The 22,247-nt window shown below is 40.4% G+C and overlaps 1 protein-coding gene and 1 long non-coding RNA gene across 3 annotated transcripts in view; one reads left to right on the forward strand and one right to left on the reverse strand.

The window, feature by feature from the left end:
- Positions 1-9,914: 9,914 nt before the first annotated feature.
- Positions 9,915-21,843, reverse strand: LOC134299932 (uncharacterized). Its single transcript, XR_010007175.1, has 2 exons — positions 21,768-21,843; positions 9,915-15,390 (listed from the first exon to the last, which is right to left on the reverse strand). It is a non-coding gene; the product is annotated as an uncharacterized LOC134299932 (long non-coding RNA).
- cpvl (carboxypeptidase vitellogenic like) overlaps positions 21,775-22,247 on the forward strand; it is a 37,050-nt gene continuing 36,577 nt past the window's right edge. Inside the window, exon 1 of one of the 2 annotated variants that reach the window (XM_008117030.3) lies at positions 21,775-21,969. In XM_008117030.3, coding sequence (XP_008115237.1) covers positions 21,790-21,969 — 180 coding nt within the window. In that variant the 5' untranslated portion in view covers positions 21,775-21,789. The remainder of the gene's footprint in view (positions 21,970-22,247) is intronic. The other variant, XM_008117031.2, reaches the window with a different exon arrangement.

Genomic DNA, 22,247 nt, shown 5'->3' on the forward strand with positions numbered 1-22,247 from the left:
CTATAGTCAATAGTTATTATTTTGCTGCACAAGCAAATAATAGAGATTTACACCATGACATTTTGCTACTCACATTTTGAGAATTACCCCAGGGCTTTTCCACACCATCAGTCAATATGTAACATGCTGTTTTAAAAATTCCTTTAAATGTCAATAGCATATCTATCTGTACACAATGCAAAGGACAATAGCCATATAAATGCTTGCCATTTTTACTTATATTTCAAGTTGATACCTTGAGATTTCTGGGCAAATTAGGTAGGGTACCTGGCTACCAAATATAACTAATATGCATGTATAGTATCGAAAAAGAGAGCCTTTTTCCTTAACAGATGGCTGAATAATTGTTCCTGCTGATTCAAAAATATGCAGCCTAAAATAATTTAAATAAAAAACATACATACATAATTAAACGCAATATACAGAAAATATTACAGATTTGCAAGGAGTTTTGGGATTTTGGAGCAGTTTACTACTTTTATGTAAATTATATCCCATATAACAGGTGTTATTGCATTAATTTTTAGTCTGTTATATGAAAATATTGCATTTTCTTACGTACAAAACGTTCTCTATATGTAGGGAAAAGAAGATATCTTTATAATGCAATGATGAGCATCCCTTTCTATACACAAAGGGATGTTCATGAAGGACCACTGAAAAGCAATATTGGAAGAGTCAAGTACAAACAAGAGATATGACCTTTATTAAACTCTTAAAAGCCTAATCTAATCAGCATCATAGAGTTACTACAGTACTTGCATCTGATGGCCCCAAGAGAGAAAAATCTTTTTCTTCAATATCTACAAAAATGTACTATGGTGGGAGTAATGCAACATCTCAGGGACCACATGACTCTCTTCATCGATTACTATTATACCCAACAGAATATTGTGCCAAAACTGTCGTGGTTTTATATCAGCATTGCAACCAGACTATTGTAGTACAAAAGTATTCAATCAATTCACCAGTAATTCATTTTGGGTACAATGAGACAGACTCTGTATATCTAATATGAGCTATTTTCTCAGCAGAAATTTTATGCGAGATTGGAAGGAAATACTTAATTCTGTTGTAAGAATTAGTGGACGCTTATATTTTTTACTTCTATTTTTAATTCTTTCTCTGAGAAAGTCAGAAGAGGTTGAGCAAACGTATAGTAGCTTTTTTTGGCATGTTTGCTACTGCTAAGAAGTACCATGAGAAATCCATATCAGTAAATATTTTCAGAATACAACCAGGTGCATGTGGATATAAGATGTGGTTGATACAATGAGGGCATGCAGTAGAAACTAGGTCTGGATTCTTGTTTGTTTGTTTTGCTTTCCTCTGAGACTGAGAATGTTTTGTCCAAGGTCATCCAAATGGGTATTCGAACTCTGGTCTCTAAAGTCATATTCAAGCACAGTAAACTGAGAGAGAATCCTCAAGACAAATATTTATAATTTAACACAGCATTTCTTAACCTGAGGGTCGGGACCCCTGGAGGGGTCATGAGTGGGGTTCAGACCAGTGTTTTCTGTTGGTCATGGGGGTTCTGTGTGGGAAGTTTGGCCCAATTCGATCATTGGTGGGATTCAAGGGGCTCTTTGATTGTAGGTGAACTATAAATCCCAGAATCTACAACTCCCAAATGTCAAGGTCTATTTTCCCCAAACTCTACCAGTGTTCACATTTGGGCATAATGAGTATTTGTGCCAAGTCTGGTCTAGAACCTGTTAATGTGGGATTTGTGTATTGGTAGTGTTTAAATGAAATTTGTGTCTTGTCTGTATTGCATACTGATTGCATTATCCAGAGTGTAACATAGTCTGGAAAGAGTTAATTGCTAAGAAGCTGTGATGTCCTTGATGTGTGGCTGGAACCAGGGAGTGTCCAGACACAAGTGTGTGTGCATTGCTGATTGCATCAGATCTGTTCTGTTCTGTTCTGAGTTGAGTCGAGTGCTGTCTGCTGAGAGTCAAGTCCTGTGTCCATTGTCTACAACTCTGTTTGTCTTGATTACTGCTTTCAGTAAAACTTGTATATAGTTTTACCATCGTCTCTGATGTCTCTGCGTTCAGCATTCCACTGACTCCATCCAACTGCTGCTGCGCTGCTTTAAATTGACAGAACCATCATTGTTTGAGTCCACAGTGCTCTCTGGATGTTGGTGAACTACAACTCCAAAGCTCAAGGTCAATGCCCACCAAACCCTTCCAGTATTTTCTGTTGGTCATGGGAGTTTTATGTGCCAAGTTTGGTTCAATTCCATTGTTGGTGGAGTTCTGAATGCTCTTTGATTGTAGGTAAACTATAAATCCCAGCAACTACAACTCCCAAATGACAAAATCATCCTCCCCTCCAACCATACCAGTATTCACATTTGGGTGTATTGGGTATTTGTACCAAATTTGGTCAATTGAATGAAAATATATCATGCATATCAGATCTTTACATTACAATTCATAATAGTAGCAAAATGACAGTTATGAAGTAGAAATGAAAATAATGTTAGGGTTGTGGGTCACCACAACATGAAGAACTGTATTAAGGGGTCGCAGCATTAGGAAGGTTAAGAACCACTGATTTAACAGCTCATAGCTGCAACAGGAATATGGTACAGGTTTATCCCGAATTCTGAACTGCTCCAGAACGCAAAGTTTTCTGCATGGACTGCTGAAATAGTAACAGTTTTGCTTTCTGATGATTCAGTATACATAAACTTTGTTTCATGTACAGGTAAAGGTAAAGGTTTCCCCTGGCATTAAGTCCAGTTGTGTTCGACTCTGGGGGTTGGTGCTCATCTCCATTTCTAAGCCGAAGAGCCGGCGTCGTCCATAGACACCTCCAAGGTCATGTGGCTGGCATGACTGCATGGAGCGCCGTTACCTTCCCGCTGGAGCGGTACCTATTGATCTACTCACATTTGCAGGTTTTCGAACTGCTAGGTTGGCAGAAGCTGGAGCGAACCGCAGGCGCTCACTCCGCTCCCCAGATTCGAATCTGCGACCTTTTGGTCTGCAAGTTCAGCAGTTTCATGTATAAAGGTACTAAAATACTGTGTATAAAATTACCCTCATGCTATAAGGATTATATGAAACATAAATGGAATTTGTCTTTAGACTTGGGTCCCATCATGTCACAGGGCGTAGGGCAATAGAGAGAGAAAGAGAAAAATCATTTTAAAATGGCATATATCAAGAAGGTAAAACACCTGGAGTGAGAATTTTCTGTAGAAAAAAAGGTCCCGTTCCCAAACATAGTGCTAAGATTATTTTGTTCCGTTTTAAGAACCAGTAAATCAAAAAGCAAGACATGATCTGATACAGAACCCCAGTTTATATTGTCCTGTCCAATTCTGGGCAAGAGACCATACGACTGGTAAATGTTTCTTAACAATCACTGGCAGAGTAGTCAGAGACATCTTCTGCTATATTAGGGAAAGGATGATTAAATAGCCTAAGAAAGTTGGCAAAGATAACCCATTCATATTCTCTACCTCCAATGGATGGGGAGGGCCAAATGAGGCCCGTGAAACAGATTGATCTTGACTGAAACTCTGAAAGTGAGACAGGGTGAGAACAAGTATAAAATCTAGTGCCATTGGGAAACACAGGAGGATTATAAATGGGGTTCCAAACAAAATTATCTGATGAGGCAAGGCAACTATATGATAAAATCTTATCTATTAGTACACAGAGTGTATTTGTAACATGGAACATTAATTGAATAACAAACGTTAGTCAAAACTTGATTGAGTGGAAATAAGCTTCAACAAACACCCTATTTCTGTCTTCCCAAAAGTTTGGATGAATTCCATTGAGAGTGCATCTACAATGCAAAATTAATGTAGTTTGATATCACTTTTAACTGCCATGGCTCAATTATATGGAATCATAGAAATTGTTAGGAGCCCCCCAATGGCGTAGTGGGTTAAACCCTTGTGCCAGCAGGACTGCTAACCTGAAGGTTGGGTTGCTGACCTGAAGGTTGCCAGTTTGAATCCAGGGAGAGCACAGGTGAGCTCCCTCTGTCAGCTTCAGCTCCCCATGTGGAGATATGAGAGAAGCCTCCCACAAGGATGCTAAACATCAAAACATCTGCATGTCCCCTGGGTAACGTCCTTGCAGGCGGCCAATTCTCTCACACCAGAAGCGACTTGCAGTTTCTCAAGTCCTTCCTGACATGAAAAAAAAAGGAAATTGTTGTGTGAGCTAAAGACTTTGAAAAACCACAACACCCATGATTCGATAAAGTAGGGTCAGTAGGGTCATGGCAGTTAAAAGTAGGGTCAAGCTGCATTAATTCTACAATGTGGATGCACTGAGTTCAAAAGTATTTACATTAAATCATGTGGGTACTGTATAAGAAAACTGCAGTTTAACTTATAACAAAGTTTTTTTTAAAAAAAATTAATTAGTCTCGTAACATAATATAAAATATTAAGCAATATATCTTCCTTCTTAATCCTCATTTATAAACAGGAAAAAATAAGACTGAGAGTCTCGTGGTTACTTTATAATGTAATGTGACAAATTCCTTAAAAGTCCACTGTACAATCTAGCATTGAGCATGATTTTATGGGGGAGGTTTCTTTGTAGTCATGCTTCTCTGCTTCTTTTCATATCTCACATTTTAAACATTGCTTTCATGCAAAAATAGCCTTGTATTAGTAGTTCTTGTAATAATCTTGTAAGGAAAGATTTTTAAAAATTAATGACAGTCTCATTCATGAAAAATACTTGCTTCAATCTTCTTTTGGAGTAGGTAAAGGTAACGTAAAGGTTTTCTGCTGACGTTAAGTCTAGTCGTGTCAAACTCTGGGGTTGGTGCTCATCTCCATTTCTAAGCCGAAGAGCCGGCGTTGTCCATAGACACCTCCAAGGTCATGTGGCCAGCATGACTGCATGGAGCACCGTTATTTTCCCACCGGAGAGGTACCTATTGATCAACGCACATTTGCATGTTTTCGAACTGCTAGGTTGGCAGAAGCTGGGGCTAACAGCGGGAGCTCACCCCATTCCCCAGACTTCTTTTGGTCTGCAAGTTCAGCAGCTCATCCGTTTAACCCTCTGCGCCATCAGGGGCCCTTTTTCTTTTAGAGCAGACCTAATAATAAAATTCTTGGTTAAAAAGACTTTCTTTTTGAGTGAAAGCAAAGCAAGTATAAAGTTAGGTAAGGAAGGCTTCTATCAAATGTGAAGTGACAAGGAAAGAGAGAGTCTTCCAGATGATTAGGAAATAATTATTCATGCCCACTCATGCTTGAAATTGTTTGTTGTTATTTTTCTTAAATCTTTAAAAATTACAAACAAATTACCATCCATCATGTTATTTTGTCTTGGGGATTTAAGAAGCCACATATGCATGTAACACACAATAACCCTGAATTTGTAAATCTTACTTTAAGTATTTTGCTTATGCACCGAAGCATGTTATTTGAATGATTCATCTGTCTTATTTTTTGTTCTGTTCCTTTTAGCTCTTCTTGTTTGATCTTCTTTGTTTATTATATGTGGTCTGATCCTACCTGCTATTTCTCATAGATCTGGATCAATGACTGTTCATCTTTCCAGTTTCTTGCCCTCAAGCACTGAGAGGCAAGCTTCTGTTCCCAATCCCAGCAGCCTCAATATTCATTGCTGTATACTAACACTGTCAGTGATCGCATTTGCTTTGTCTTTTGAATACTTAACAGCATCCAGATGTCATGGTGACCTTATATGTTGATATTCCCAGTTACATCAACCATCAGATACAGAGATTCTTTATGAGCCCTATAGACTCATCTGTGACATCTCATAATTTTGGGGTTAAATTTGCCATGTTCATTTCCTAATGACTTTTATGCTTTTAACAGTTGCATATCAAACAAAAGGTACAGGGTTCTAGGAATGGTGAAAGCTTTACTATTTAACCATTGCCTCTCAAGTACCTCTTATATAATATAAAAGGTAAAGGTTTCCCCTGACGTTAAGTCCAGTCATGTCTGCCTCTGGGGGTTGGTGCTCATCTCCATTTCTAAGCCAAAGAGCCGGCGTTGTCCATAGACACCTCCAAGGTCATGTGGCCGGCATGACTGCATGGAGCGCCTTTACCTTCCCACCGGAGTGGTACCTATCTACTCACATTGGCGTGTTTTCGAACTGCTAGGTTGGCAGAAGCTGGAGGTAATAGCGGGCGCTCACTCCACTCCCGGGATTTGAATCTGGGACCTTTCGGTCTGCAAGTTCAGCAGCTCAGTGCTTTAACACACTTCGCCATCGGGGATCCTCTTATATACTTTATTTATATTCCGCTCTATCTCCCTGAGGGTCAAATTTTTGCCGGCATGTTTTTCAGGGCACCTTTTACCTCCCCACCAAAGTGGTACCTATTTATCTACTTATATTATTGTTTTCAAATTGCTAGGTGAACAAAAGCTGGACTGACGGCGGGAGCTCACCTTGACCTGGGCTTGAACTGCCAACCTTCCAGTCAGTAGGATCTTTTATAGCTGGTGGTTTAACCCGCTATGCTAGCCTGGCACTTATGACAATGGAATCATTCCAAAAAGAAATGAGAAGAATCTAGTCTAAATGTTATGGATCTGTGCACCATAAGAGTGCCACACTATGAACACAATAAATTACCTGAATTATTCAACATACGACGTGGAAGTAATAATCTATAGCAAGAGGACAGCAGACAGGGCCTGGTGAGGGAATTATTTGCACCGCTAGTGCCTGCTGAGAATATCTAGATTGCTATCCAACTGCAATTACAATATGATTGCATTGACATAGTTTGCATCCATAAATTAGTCACTGTAATCATATCCTTTCATGCCACCTACAGTTTTTTGACCAAAGCACATCTTGGAAATAACAGGACTAGGCTTTCTCACATCAAGAGGTCAGGGTGCAAACGTGTGGGGAATAGAATATATTTGTGTTAAAGGATCCCTGAACCTTTTACAGTTAAAACATAGAATCCCAACAGGTGATGTTTCTTACTGTAGTGGCACACACTTCATCCAGTGGATGTAACTTTATGTCCAATTCTTTTGAAAAGTCACTATAAACATTACATCAGTCTGACACCATCCATATGTTTTGGACTATAAATGACATAATGTTCAGGCAACCAGGCCATGGTGATTGAAAACTGAGTTGCAATTCAATACATATGAATACATGAGAGGAGCCCCAGATGGTGCAACGGGTTAAACCGCTGAGCTGCTGAACTTGCTGACTGAAATGTCGGTGGTTAAAATCTGGGGAGTGGAGTGAGCTCCTGCTGTTAGCCTCAGCTTCTGCCAACCTAGCAGTTTGAAAACATGCAAATGTGAGTTGATCAATAGGTAGCTCTGGCGGGAAAGTAATGGCGCTCCATGTAGTCATGCCGGCCACATATGCTTGGAGGTGTCTACGGGCAACACTGGCTCTTCAGCTTAGAAATGGAGATGAGCACCACACGTCAGAGTTGGACACGACTAGAATTATATTTCTATCCCACTCTCTTTCACCCCGAAGGGGACTCGAGGGGCTTACGGATGGCAATATTCAATGCCGCATAATCAAAGCAAATATACAATACAATGCATCACATAATAAAATAAATAAGTGATAAACAGATAAAAACATGTAAATACAATAAAACTGTTAAAAACATGTCCAAAATCATTAGTGTTGTTGCATTATGCTGATTCATAGAATCATAGAATCACAGAATAGTAGAGTTGGAAGAGACCTCATGGGCCATCCAGTCCAACCCCCTGCTAAGAAGCAGGAAATCGCATACAAAGCACCCCCGACAGATGGCCATCCAGCCTCTGCTTAAAAGCCTCCAAAGAAGGAGCCTCCACCACAGTCCAGGGAAGAGAGTTCCACTGCCGAACAGCCCTCACTGTGAGGAAGTTCTTCCTGATGTTTAGGTGGACTCTCCTTTCCTGTAGTTTGAAGCCATTGTTCCGTGTCCTAGTCTGCAGGGCAGCAGAAAACAAGCTTGCTCCCTCCTCCCTATGACTTCCCCTCACATATTTGTACATGGCTATCATGTCTCCTCTCAGCCTTCTCTTCTGCAGGCTAAACATGCCCAGTTCTTTAAGCCTCTCCTCATAGGGCTTGTTCTCCAGACCTTTGATCATTTTAGTTGCCCTCCTCTGGACGCTTTCCAGCTTGTCAACATCTCCCTTCAACTGTGGTGCCCAGAATTGGACACAGTATTCCAGGTGTGGTCTGACCAAGGCAGAATAGAGGGGGAGCATGACTTCCCTGGATCTAGACGCTATTCCCCTATTGATGCAGGCCAGAATCCCGTTGGCTTTCTTAGCAGCCACATCACATTGTTGGCTCATGTTTAACTTGTTGTCCACAAGGACTCCAATATCTTTTTCACATGTACTGCTGTCTAGCCAGGCGTCCCCCATTCTGTATCTTTGCATTCCATTTTTTCTGCCGAAGTGAAGTATCTTGCATTTGTCCCTGTTGAACTTCATTTTGTTAGTTTCGGCCCCTCTCTCTAGTCTGTCAAGATCGTTTTGAATTCTGCTCCTGTCTTCTGGAGTGTTCGCTATCCCTCCCAGTTTGGTGTCATCTGCAAACTTGATGATCGTGCCTTCTAACCCTTCGTCTAAGTCGTTAATAAAGATGTTGAACAGAACCGGGCCCAGGACGGAGCCCTGCGGCACTCCACTCGTGACTTCTTTCCAAGATGAAGACGACGCATTGGTGAGCACCCTTTGGGTTCGTTTACTTAGCCAATTACAGATCCACCTAACCGTAGTTTTGTCTAGCCCACATTTTACTAGTTTCCTTGCCAGAAGGTCGTGGGGGACTTTGTCGAAGGCCTTACTGAAATCCAGGTACGCTACATCCACAGCATTCCCTGTATCGACCCAACTCGTAACTCTGTCGAAAAAAGACATCAGATTAGTCTGGCATGACTTGTTTTTGGTAAATCCGTGTTGACTATTAGCAATGACTGCATCTGTTTCTAAGTGTTTGCAGGCCACTTCCTTAATGATCTTTTCCAGAATTTTGCCTGGTATCGATGTGAGGCTGACCGGATGGTAATTGTTTGGGTCGTTCTTTTTTCCCTTCTTGAAGATAGGGATCACATTTGCCCTCCTCCAATCTTCTGGGACTTCTCCCGTTCTCCAAGAACTCTCAAATATGATTGCCAGTGGTTCTGAAATAACTTCCGCTAGTTCCTTAAGTACTCTTGGATGTAGTTAATCTGGCCCTGGTGACTTGAATTAGTTTAGAGCGGCCAGGTGTTCCTGGACAACTTGTTTCCCTATTTGGGGTTGGATTTCCCCCAATCCTTCATCCATTCCATGTTGCTGAGGTTGAAGATGGCTTTCTTTTTGTGAGAAGACCGAGGCAAAGAAGGCATTGAACAGTTCTGCCTTTTCTCTGTCCCCTGTCGCCATCACCCCATCTTCTCCTTGCAGAGGCCCTATCGCCTCCTTTTTCTTCCTTTTTCTACCAACGTAAGCAAAAAAGCCTTTTTTGTTGTTTTTAATGTCCCTGGCAAGCCTGAGCTCATTTTGCGCTTTAGCCTTGCGAACCTTTTCCCTACAGGAGTTGGCTATACATTTGAATTCTTCTTTAGTGATTTCTCCCCTTTTCCACTTCTTGTGCATGTCTCTTTTGAATCTTAGCCCGGTTAGAAGTTCTTTGGACATCCATTCTGGCTTCTTCGCACGTGTCATATTTTTTATTTTTTTATTTTGTACAATTCTGTATTGTACTACTCGCTGAACGCCTGATTCCATAGCCAGGTCTCCACTTTTTTTCCTGAAAACCAGGAGAGATGGGGCCAATCTAATATCATTGTGAAGGGGCAATGAACGCAGTTGTACTCCCACAATCTCTTCTGCAGGCAGCAGGCCCCTTTCAGGTGTTGAGGGCAAGGTTAGGAAAAAAAAACCCACCAAAAGTTGAATCTTCAAACTGCAGAAGCTGTTTATTGCGAGTTTAGCAATGACGACAAATAGCATACAGGAATGCATTCAAAGGATTTGTCGCGCCTTCAAAATGGTTGCAAGACTTTTTATAATCATTACAGAAAGTAGAAACATATTATTGGTTTTCACAAATCAATCATCTCTTTGGATTAACAATTGATTACGTTATAAACATATTTTCTAACATGCATTCTTATTGGTTTCTTCAGCTCTAAGAAGCAAGACAATAGCTTCTTATGTTTTATTGTCCCTGAGCTATACTTTCCGGGCCAGGTTTTATCTACTTGTTTGTTTCATTGCAAGCGTGTGAGAAATTAGGGAGTACTGGGGAGTGCTGGCTAGTTTCAACCTTTAGAACACAGAGAACAGTCATTTTCCTGTTGGAGCTATTTTCTCTAAGCATCAGCAAGTTTTGGTTAGCAAGGGCTCTGAATCAGGACATATGGGACTTGTAATCATTTGAAAATTTGTATTTAAATCATGTCCCTCTCAATTGGGGAGGGAGTTCCATAACCAAGGGGCCACCACTGAGAAGGCCCTATCCCTTGTCCCACTAGTCTCACTTGCAAAGGGAGTGGGATCAAGAGCAAGGCCTCCCCAGCAGATCTTAACTCTCTAGCCAGTTAATAGAGAGAAGTCTCGTGAGTCCTCGCAAGAAGAGCTAGGCCTCATATGAAGCCTTCCACGTTCGCTGGGGGCAGAGGCAGCAGCAGGGACCATTGCCTCCCTCCTCGGCGAAAGTTGAGGCCTTCGCCGAGGTGGAGACAATGGTCCTGCCGCCGCCCTTGGCGAACGGGGAAGGCCTACTGAGGCCTAGCTATTCTCGTGAGGTCTCGTGAGTCCTTGCGAGAATAGCTAGGCCTCCGTAGGCCTTCCCCGTTCGCCAAGGGCAGAGGTGGCAGCAGGGACCATCACCCTCCTACTTGGCGAACGCGGAAGGCCTATCTGAGGCCTAGCTCTTCGCCAAGGAGGGAGGCAATGGTCACCGCCACTGCCTCCTCTCTCCTCAGTAAATTTACACGGGGCCATTGTCGAGGCCTTGACAGCGCCCTCCCTTGACGTGTGCCCGAGGTGGCTGCTTCAATGGCCTCCACATTGGACCGGTACTTTCGAAATTGCATTTTAAATTATACACTAAAAGGGATTAAAGGTATGCCAAAAAGGCTGTAAACAAGCATCTGTGTGTAAATAAAATGAACAGGTTATGAGCTCAGCCGAAACCAAAGGGTCTATAAATATCATGGTGACCACATGGCTTCATCTTGCATGAATCCTAGATTAAAATAAGTGTATATGTTATTATTTTCTTCTAAGGCCCCTTCTACACTGCTATATAGTCCAGATTATCAAAACAGATAATACACATTATATGCTTTGAACCAGATTATATGAGCCTACCCTGCCATATTATCCAGTTAATCTGTATTCCACGTGTAGATTGGGCCTATGTGGAAAGCTTCAGATTACTTTTTGTTTGTGGGGACAATGACTTTAAGAGGTATGAGCTCAAATTTCTGTCCATGCCATTGCAACAACCTCTTTTAAATAAATGTTACCAAAACAAAACAAAACAAAAACTAACCCAATTATAGGGGCACCATAAGTGGGGTTGATGTGAAGAAACATAACAAGTGGTGTAAATGTGTTCGGAAATGTCCAGCTGTTGACAACTTTCTATAGCATATGTATTCAATAAGAAGAGCATGTATTCAAATTACGGTATGTCATACAAAACTGACTTACACGCAAGACATTAAATGCCTTTCCATATTGAAATGTTATAATGTTTGAACAAGAACTCAGAGCATGCTATTTTATGTCTTGGTATGGGGATTCCTCAATTAAACTGGACACAAATCGTGACACAAATACAGTAGAGTCTCACTTATCCAAGACTCGCTTATCCAAGGTTCTGGATTATCCAATGCATTTTTGTAGTCAACGTTTTCAATATATTGTGATATTTTGGTGCTAAATTCGTAAATACAGTAATTACAATATAACATATAATATTACTGCGTATTGAACTACTTTTTCTGTCAATTTTTTTTGTATAACATGATGTTTTGGTGCTTAATTTGTAAAATCATAACCTAATTTGATGTTTAATAGGCTTTTCCTTAATCCCTCCTTATTATCCAAGATATTTGCTTATCCAAGGTTCTGCCAGCCCGTTTAGCTTGGATAAGTGAGACTCTACTGTAGTGACATAGGGTGCATCTACACAGTATAATTCATGCAGTTTTACATCAGTTTGACATCCATGCTCAATGCTATGGGATCACAAGAACTGTAGTTTCACAAGGTATTCAGCCTTCTCTGGCAAAAAGTGTTGATGCTTCAACAAACTACAACTCCCAGGATCTCATAGCATTGAGCTATGGCAGTTAAAGTGGTGTCAAGTTGCATTCATTCTACAATATAGATGCACACTAAGATGACCTCCTTTTTCAGTCCATGTTTTCTCTCTGGAATCATCTGTGTGAAGTCAGGTTTAAATAAAAATCTGCCAATATTTCATTTCCCTTGGATCTTTATGGTCACATGTCTTCTGTGGTGTGGTTGTCCAAAGTTACGGTATCTAGTCTGTGCGGTTAATAGGTGGAAATTAAATGATCATTTAGTAATACAATGCTAATGTGAAATAGCTATGCAAAGTGTGTATCAATTTGTGCTTGGGAACACAGAATGCTTGAGGCTGCTGGAATGGATTTTTGTGTTATTAAGAGAGAGTTGTCATGGGACAAACAGGTTTTATTTATAGCAATTTGACTGTGTTTATCTTTGACATTGCATCAGAGCAGACACTTCTTTGGATTATTTATTAGGGGTTTTGACATATTTAGAATATGGAATGATAAGCATTAATATTGGCCTGAAGTGTAAATGAGATTTCCCCTTACGACATTCCGCTAATTGAACGATTTCTGGTCAGCTGCAAATTCTATGGATTATTTAGCTGAAGCCTTGAAACATAACTGCACACAAAGGAGATAACAGTCTTGTCTGCTAATGCGGGAGAACCTCTGAGACTGTGTTGATAATTTACCCATCCTCTAAATGACATATCAGGCTGTGGAATACAGATGTGTGACAGCTGCTATAATGTCTGGAAGGAGAAATGGGAACAGTACATCTGTCGGCGTGCAGATCATAATTGGAGAATAATGTGATGGAAATCCTTCTGGATAAAAAGCCTTGATTTTTGCCCACAAGTGCTATGGAAATTATATTTCTCCTACAAAGAGAGTAATGAAGATGACATCTAGAGTCCAGTGAATAATTTGAATTTGATCCGCACCTTGATGTGCTGCCTTTCAAGGAACTGAAAAGTACTGTGTTGCACTGAACAGTAATGTGGTGAAAGGTAGGGATGAGAATTTCATTTAATTAATGTAATATCATAACAAGACAAATATTGGTTATCTTGAGATGAGAAAAAGACTGCATATATTTGTGTAATGATAGCAAGCAGGCAAAAACAAAAAACAAAAACAAGAGAACAACACTACAAGGTCAGAGTGCAAATAATTATCTTACTGCATCCATTATGAATGTCCATGGATTTATAGTGTTGTATTAGTGTGCCATCTCACAAATTGTTTTTGGATTAGAGATTAGCGGGATACCTATACTATTAAGAACTACTGGCCAAAAGTTACTTTTGCCATTATTACCTCTATACTAGGAAAGAATTAAAGAATTACAAGTTTATATCCCAGGCAGTAGTTAAAGTTATAATCTACCAAAAGAAAAGCTATATTCTAAACTAAGTAATTTCTATTGCTGTATGAAATAAATTATCCAAACCTTTTGCCTTATTATTGTGAATCCATTCTGAAAAGAATACCCAGTTTTTAATCAGTTCCTTTGTCTCTGACCTAGCCTGATCATAGGTGAGCAGCTATTTGTCTCTTAAATTTTGTTTTAAAACATGGTTGGAATCTCAACATGGTTTATTTTTATGTCCTAAAGCACCATATATCTGTATACTCTAAGAAAATTGTATTCATAAACCTTTAGAAAGGCATGACCTTTTAGAGATCATAACCTTTTGGAGGAGAGCCAAAAACTTGTTTGAGTAGAATCTTCTCAAGTGGTATACAACCAAATGTAATTACCATATGCAAGGCAATTAGCTTCAGTTGTTAGACTGAATTCAAGGCAAATAGCTTCAGTTGTTAGACTGAATGACCTGTTGTCTCTGATCTGTTAGGAAACAAAGAATATGCCAGTGCATAAAAATAGCAGTTCTTCAGAAGTGTTTTCCAATGCCCAAATATATATATGTGTGTGAGTGTTACACTTAACAATAATGTGGTGAAAGGCAAGAGTATATATCTATTCTCCCATAGAGCTTCTTGTTTTATAGTAATCATTCCAGAGACAAAACAGACGATGGTAAAAAAAATAACATATTTGGTTTACTCACAACCTTCATGTGTTCAGCATACACAGGTACACAGCTTATCAGTCAGTTGCAGATATGTTTGAGATAGTTTTTGTACCATCTGGTCAGGACATCTCTTTTATAATTAACAGCAAGTATTTGCAAGTCTATCTGAGCAGTTCCAAAATCTAAAGTCTGTGCTTGTCCCAAAGTGCCTGCAGCCCATCCCACAACTTCTCAGGAAAAACATAGAGCAAGTAAAGAAAGCTGCATTTCAGAACATGCATACAATAAGTAAGCAACAAGATTATAGATAAACCAATATCTAGAGGAGGCTTAAAGAAGGTTTTAATTTCCAACATATACTGTATACATGTTGTGGTTAGGAGGGAAGACAGTTCTCAGCTCACTGCTCTAATTTCATGCATGGTGTTGAGTTTTTGTACCCTTGTGACTTCTTGACCTTAAGAAACTATATGGCTATCGGATTCCCAGCCTGGATTAACATTATCTTGATCTCTACTGCAGGGATACTTTGTTGTTTGAGCATGAGCTTTTCCTCTTTCTTTTGGGCTCCGACTATGAACTCTTAGGCCTCTTTTACACTGCGATATAATTCAGATTATCAAAGCGGATAATCCACATTATCCGCTTGTAAATGGATTATATGAGTCTACACTGCCACATAATCCAGTTCAAAACAGATAAGGGGCATCAGTGCGCCATGCAAAAAACAACAACAACAACAAAAAAACATATCTTCCAGTCTCGAGGAAACAAGTGCATTGTTTTGGATCATCTGACAACCCTGTTTTTCTTTCCTGATGAATTCACAGAAAGGTGCAGCTAACACCAGCAGCAGCAGCAGCAGCAGCAGCAGCAGCAGCGATTATGTAGATATGCACTGGGAGTGACCCAATCCCATGCACAACACAATGGAGTTTTCTCCGAACCCAGCATCCCGTAACAACCTTCCATTTTTCAAACAAGGAAACCTTCCTCTCTGTGGGTTGATACCAATCAACATTATTTCCCCAGTGTAATCCCATTTGAGGCTGATGAGATCCTGCAGGTAGAAAGGGGTGAGGTAAATACAGAAAACTGTCTCCAGAATTTCTCCAATAAAAAAGGTTTATTAAATTTCCTGCCAAACTGTACACCAATCACAAGATGTAAAGTTTGCAAACACAAATGTACTTTTGAACCAATGAGACTTAATGAGATCATGATTTGTACCAATCACAGCAAATGGCCTTTCCAATATCTATAAAATGTCCTCAGGTTATGTCAGATTTGGGATTTCTTCCCTTGCTATCCTTCTTTGGCGAATGAAGTAATAAATGGCCTCTTATCTTGCTCTGAATCTCTACATGTCTCCATTGGAATTGTTTGGACCCAATACACTGGGAAATGGACCCCGAGATTTCAGACAACAGGTTCACGTTTCAGTGGAGCCCATGTAAAGTAACATGTTAGCTCTTGTCCTTGGTCACAGCAACAAGTACATGCTTGCTTTTTAAATTTCACCCAGTGCCTTTGGCCCCATCTACACTGCAATTTAATGCCGTCTAAATGCATTGAACTGCCTCATAAGGCAGTGTAAACTCTTATAATCCAGTTCAGTGCAGCTAAACTGCACTATATGACAGTGTAGATGGGGCCTTAGTGCTATTTCATTAGAGCATTGTGGGGGGAAAACATGGAATTTATCCAACTATGAATAATTTCTAAAGGTTTTCGTTTCTCGTAAAAAAAAATGGTATGAAGCCGGAAAAGAAAGCAAGAAAACAGTGAATGGTTAAGACAAATCAGGAAACTAATTCACTTGGAAGGAGAGAAGATTCTCACGTGAATAAGAAAAATGCTGACATACAGCATGGAGGCATACCAGGAGCACAGTTACTATTGATCTAAGACAGAGAGAGGTGATCTATTAAACAGCTGTAAATCAATAGCATGGAAAAATGCACATGGTACTTCTCTTAGCAATTCAGCCAGTTGTAACCATTCACTAGTAAAAGCATACTTACTTGTTTCATCTGTGTATTTACCAGGGGTAAAAATGTGTACTCAGCATATCTGAGCTTACCACTACATGTACCTCTTATATTGGAAGAACACTATTGTGCCGTCGTGCCTGGGGCTATAAACTCTTAGTGAAAGAGGCATGGACGTGATCTTTCCCCAGGGGATTGCTTCTTGCCCTCCTTTAGGGAAACTGGAACTCCCAAGGACCAAAACACTGTAGTTAACTCAAAAACTGGGTTTATTCTTCACAAAGGGGGTAAAAGAAAATATACATTACAGTCTTTGATTGTTTAAGTCCATGAAGCTTGTCCAGATCCCTCTTTCTCTGGCTGTGAATGCCGGAGCAAACTCAGCCTCAGTCCAATGACCTATATCTGAAGACAAGAGTCTTCCTCTGTTGCCAAAGGACTGATGTGAAGGCGCTTGAGACTCCTCAACGTTGTTCAGGTTGGCCCTGAACATGAAGTGTGAGTCCCAAGGGTAAGAACCTCAGAATTGGTGCTGAGAGGTAACTTTTGAAGGGCTTTTTGAGCCAAGCCTCTCTTTCACGTCCATCCGATAAGAGAACTTGCTGATGGAATGAAAAGGAGGAAACACAGTCCTACTCCAGGAAGAGGTGGAGCCAAAAAGTTTTGCTGAGTGAGCAATGTAACAGGTACAAACAACATTGATTGACAGATATAAATAACCAATCCAACTACATTTACAGGGTAAGGGCAAAATCAGGCATGATACAGCAATTCAAATCTTGAAACTTATAGTTTGACATATAAATGGCGCCACTCGCGCCGTCACAACTATTTTCTTTCATTGGAACAGAATGAAAAACTTTGTGTATCTAATCAGAAATAAAAATATGGTAGACATGATAGAGAGTTGAAGTAGATGGCTCTTTTGGTCCTTTCTAGCTCTATGATTTTATGAAGGAGGGAACCTACATGAAGTCACAGCCACTACAATGTGCTTTTCCATACAACTGTTAAAGGAACATGAGCTATATTCTCAATTTCAGATAAGTCTAGCTGTTGATATTGTTGTGTGACATCAAAACGTTTCTGACATGATAATTCCAAGATGACCTTATCACAGGGTTTTCTTGGAAAGATTATTTCAAAATAGGATTGCCATTGCCATCCTCTGGGGATGAGAATGTGTTGACTTGCCCAAGGTCCCAAAGTAGATTTCCATGGCTTAGCAGCAATCCGAACCCTCATCTCCAGAGTTGTTGTCCAACCCTTAAACCACTATACCACATTGGCTCTCCATCCTAGCCTTAGGCCCATCTACACTGAAATTGCCTTATATGGTTAGTGTACTCATACTGAAGGGGACAAGGGACACCTGATTTAATTTGATTAATAAATAACAATAGTATGGAAAATAGTTTGATTAAATAAATAGCCTTAGTCTTTAGTGTTAAAAGGGAATCAATTGAAGATCAAGCCAGGAAGAAGGCTCACACAGGCAGAGCAAGAAAACACCAGATGGACAAGGCACACAAGGGGACAGAAGGAGAACTTCCTAAATTAAAACACAGCAAAATGGAAGCATAAGACATTAAAGGGAAGGAAGAAAGTTCAAATAGAACTCAAAGTTCAAACGCTATTTGGATTGAATGACTGTAATCGGGAAATTGTGGGGAAATTTGCTTTCCTGAACTGTTTTGATAAGCATCTGATCAAAGTGCCTATGTGCAGGATGAAAAGAGATAGAGACAAGATGAAAGGCAAGGAGTGGCATGAGAACCAGGATGTTTAAAGGTGCTAAGTGTACTTGTAAAAACCTATAAGAACCTTGTTAGAAACTTCATTTGTGTCGCTTTCCTTTCAGAGCAGTTGCCTACAGATCGTATTTGCAAATAAATCCGTGTATTTCATCTCCTTGCCTCTGAGCCTCATTGGGAAACTGGCCTTGGGATTACATGGTTGCTTTTAAAAGAGGCCTCTCAACCTAGGCTCTTCAATATAATGCAGTTTAACTGCATTGAATGGCATTATATGAGTTCACATTGACCATATAAGGCCATTCAAAATGCATTATATGGCATTGTAGATGGGGTCTTAGACCCAATTAATTTAATTAGCTTGACTTCCAGGTAGTTTAACTTTCCTTCAGACTGTAAACAATAAAGCGTTTTGAATTCTGGAGCTATGCCTTTTTTAAAAAAGTAATACAACAGCCTAACAAGAAAACTTTGATATAAAAATCTAAAAGGATTTAATTAGATTTGCTTGAGTCTAGCACCACGAAAATGCTGCCTGCTGAGAAATGTTATGGTCTTACCTGAGTGATAATTAGGGTATTTTTGACTTAACACACAAAGCACAAGTCACTTTGACCTACGGTTTCTTTAGGAATTGATAGCCGTTTGTCAGCATAGCACATTGATTTCCAATGTTCCATTATCCTATCTGTCGTACCCTGAAGGAACCAGATGCTGTCTGGTTCGGGAAGCTAAGCAGATCCAGGTCTAGAGAGGGGTTACAAAGGAATATTTCAAAGGAAGGCAATGGCAAACCACCTCTGAATATTCCTTGTCTGAGAAACCCCCTATCAATTTATGGGGTTGCCATTGAGTCGGCAGTGCTAATGCACTGCAGACAATCAGAATATATCCTGGTTTCAAGCCCTGCATGGGATACACTCTGACCAGTACAGCACACTTTTTGACTTGTCCAAACTTTCTGGTATTTTAACACATTGTTTCTGGCTCGATGCATGCTGCAGCGCATATTGTGAGTGTGTTTTGATGATACCCCGTGCTGGAGACAGCATTGAGAGACGGCCCCCTCTCATCTCCTTCAAAAAGCTTTTGAAAACACATTTATGCACTTTAGCCTATGGAGAAGAGGACTAATTACATTATATATACCCTCACCTAATTGCTGAACATCCGCCTTTGTTGTTAGCTGTACACAATCCCAGCTTTAATAATTTTGTCAAATTTTAAGAGATTTAAATAATTTAATATGCTGTAATTGTGTATAATGTTTGATGTCATGTCTATTTAAGCTGTGATTCTTATCATTTGTATTGAGTTTGTTTTTGATTTGATTTATGTTATTTTTGGCATTGAATGTTTGCCACTATGTTTTACATTGCTGGAAGCCGCCTTGAGTCCCTTCAGGGAGATAGGGCGGATTATAAATAAAGCAAGAGCCCCCGCTGGTGCAGCGGGTTAAATCATTGAGCTGCTGAACTTGCTCACCGAAAATTCGGCAGTTTGAATCCAGGAAGCAGGGTGAGCTCCTGCTGTTAGCCCCAGCTTCTGCCAACCTAGCAGTTCAACAACATGCAGATGTGAGTAGATCAATAGGTACCACTACGGTGGGAAGGTAACGGCACTCCATGCAGTCGTGTCGGCCACATGACCTTAGAAGCATCTACACACAACACTGTCTCTTTGGCTTAGAAATTGAGATGAGCACCAACCCCCAGAGTCGGACACAACTAGACTTAATGTCACCTTTACCTTTACCTATAAATAAAGCATTGTTGTTGTTGTTATTATTATTATTATTATATTATTGAACTGCATTACTGTATATGGTCAACGTAGAACTGCCCCTTGTCCAATTCACACTGATTCCCATTAAAAGGTATTAAAACAAATACAGTGTTCCCTCACTACTTCGCAGTTCACTTTTCGTGGTTTTTCGATAAACTCTAAAAGATTATTATAAATAATAAAAAATACAATTTATAGTCTAAGGAAGGGAGGAAGGAGAAGCCGAAGGGAGAGAAAAGGAGCTCAAGTAGCAACAGGAGGAGGAGGCGGCGAATTATCAACACACGATTGGTTGATAAAGACTTAAAATAGTGTATGACTACTAAAATAATGTATAAATATTAAAATAAATACAGTGTCCCTACTTCATGGATTTTTACTTATTGCGGGTTGTCCTGGAACCTAAATCCTGCGATAAGTGAGGGAACACTGCACTTCCAATATAAGTGGAGGTGAAAGACCTGATCTTGTATGCTAAGCAGGGAAAGCTTTATATAGCTCTTGGATGGGAGATTGCCAATGATTACCAGGCACTGTAATCTATATTTTCAGAATGGCAAAATCCTCTCTGAGCATTTGTTATCTAGAAGTGCATCTGCACTGTAGAATTGATGCAGTTTTGACACCACTTTAACTGCCATGGCTCTGTGCTATGGTATTATGGAAAATGTACAGTAGAGTCTCACTTATCCAACGTTCTGGATTATCCAACACATTTATGTAGTCAGTGTTTTCAATACATTGTGATATTTTGGTGCTAAATTCGTAAATATAGTAATTACTCCATAGCATTACTGCGTATTGAACTACTTTTTCTGTCAAATTCGTTGTATAACATGATGTTTTGGTGTTTAATTTGTAAAATCATAACCTAATTTGATGTTTAATAGGCTTTTCCTTAATCCCTCCTTATTATCCAACATATTCACTTATCCAACATTCTGCCGGCCCGTTTATGTTGGATAAGCGAGACTCTACTGTATTATTATTTATTCATTTCTATCCCACCTTTTCCCATGGGTGGGATTCAAAGTGGCGTACAAAAGTGGTGGGTTTTTTTTGTAAAAAAACCCAGATACTTAAACATCAACACACAAAATACATAATCAACTAAAACAACATATGCCAATTTGAACACCCCATATACAACAATTAATAACTTACAACAGATAGCATTAAAAATTTCCCGGTTATTTGTAAAAATAAATTATACAACTCCCAAGACACTTCATTTTTATAAGGCCATATCACAGAACTCAAGGAGCCCCGATGGCGAAGTGTGTTAAAGCACTGCGCTGCTGAACTACCAGACCGAAAGGTCCCAGGTTCAAATCCCGGGAGCGGAGTGAGCGCCCGCGGTTAGCTCCAGCTTCTGCCAACCTAGCAATTTGAAAACATGCCAATGTGAGTAGATCAATAGGTACCACTCCGGCGGGAAGGCAACGGCGCTCCATGCAATCATGCTGGCCACATGACCTTGCAGGTGTCTACGGACAACGCCTGCTCTTCGGCTTAGAAATGGAGATGAGATATGACTGGACTTAACGTCAAGGGAAACCTTTACCTTTTTATCACAGAACTCTTTGGCAGAGAAAGTAAGACTTTTGGAACTACAATTCTCAGGATTCCATAGCGCTGAGCCATGGCAGTTAAAGTGGCGTCAAACTGCATTCATTCTACAGTGCGGATGCACTAAGCAATGCTGAGAAATTCATGGGGTCGAGCTGGAAAAACACACATACACACCTCTCAGACTAAAGTGCCTCTAGTTGCAGAAAAGGCTGCCAAAGGGGATATGAGTGCAGAAGGAATTCAGGGCCGAATTTGAAATTGGGTGGGATTCCTAAAGTATGAGTTGTATGAACGCACAGAAAAGAAGGGGGAAAAAGACAGCAGTTAAAGCTAACCCGAGGCAGCAGACATTGCTTGATGGACAGGAAGCAATCCTTTTTCCCGACAGGACAGGAGGAGGAGGAGGAAAAGAAGCCGGAGGAGGAGAAAAAGAGGCGGAGGAGGAGGGCCGTCTTTGCTTTTATCCCCGCCTTTCCTTCCAAGCGGCGGAATTGCCATTGGTGGAGCCTGGCTGTTTTATCTGCCGACGCCTGGGAGGTAAGGCCGGGAATTGGTGCATTGCAATGGCTTGTTTCCACTGAGTTCCCCATTTAGGCGACTTTCTGCTTTTGCTCGGTTCTGCTGCAAACCTGGAGTCGTGTTGTTTTGTTGCTTATGTAAATCAGTGGCTGGGCCCGGCCTGAGCTGCTTGCCTCGGTCGGCAAAAAAAAGCTAAAAGGGGGATTTCAAGAGCAAGGAGAGCAAAGCAAGACCGCCTCCCTGCGGTTAGTCTCCCTGGATTGCACTGAAAATTTGGGTGGGTGCATTGATTCCTG

The sequence above is a fragment of the Anolis carolinensis genome, chromosome 6 (genome assembly GCF_035594765.1).
Source record: "Anolis carolinensis isolate JA03-04 chromosome 6, rAnoCar3.1.pri, whole genome shotgun sequence".
NCBI classification, from domain to species: Eukaryota; Metazoa; Chordata; class Lepidosauria; order Squamata; family Dactyloidae; genus Anolis; species Anolis carolinensis.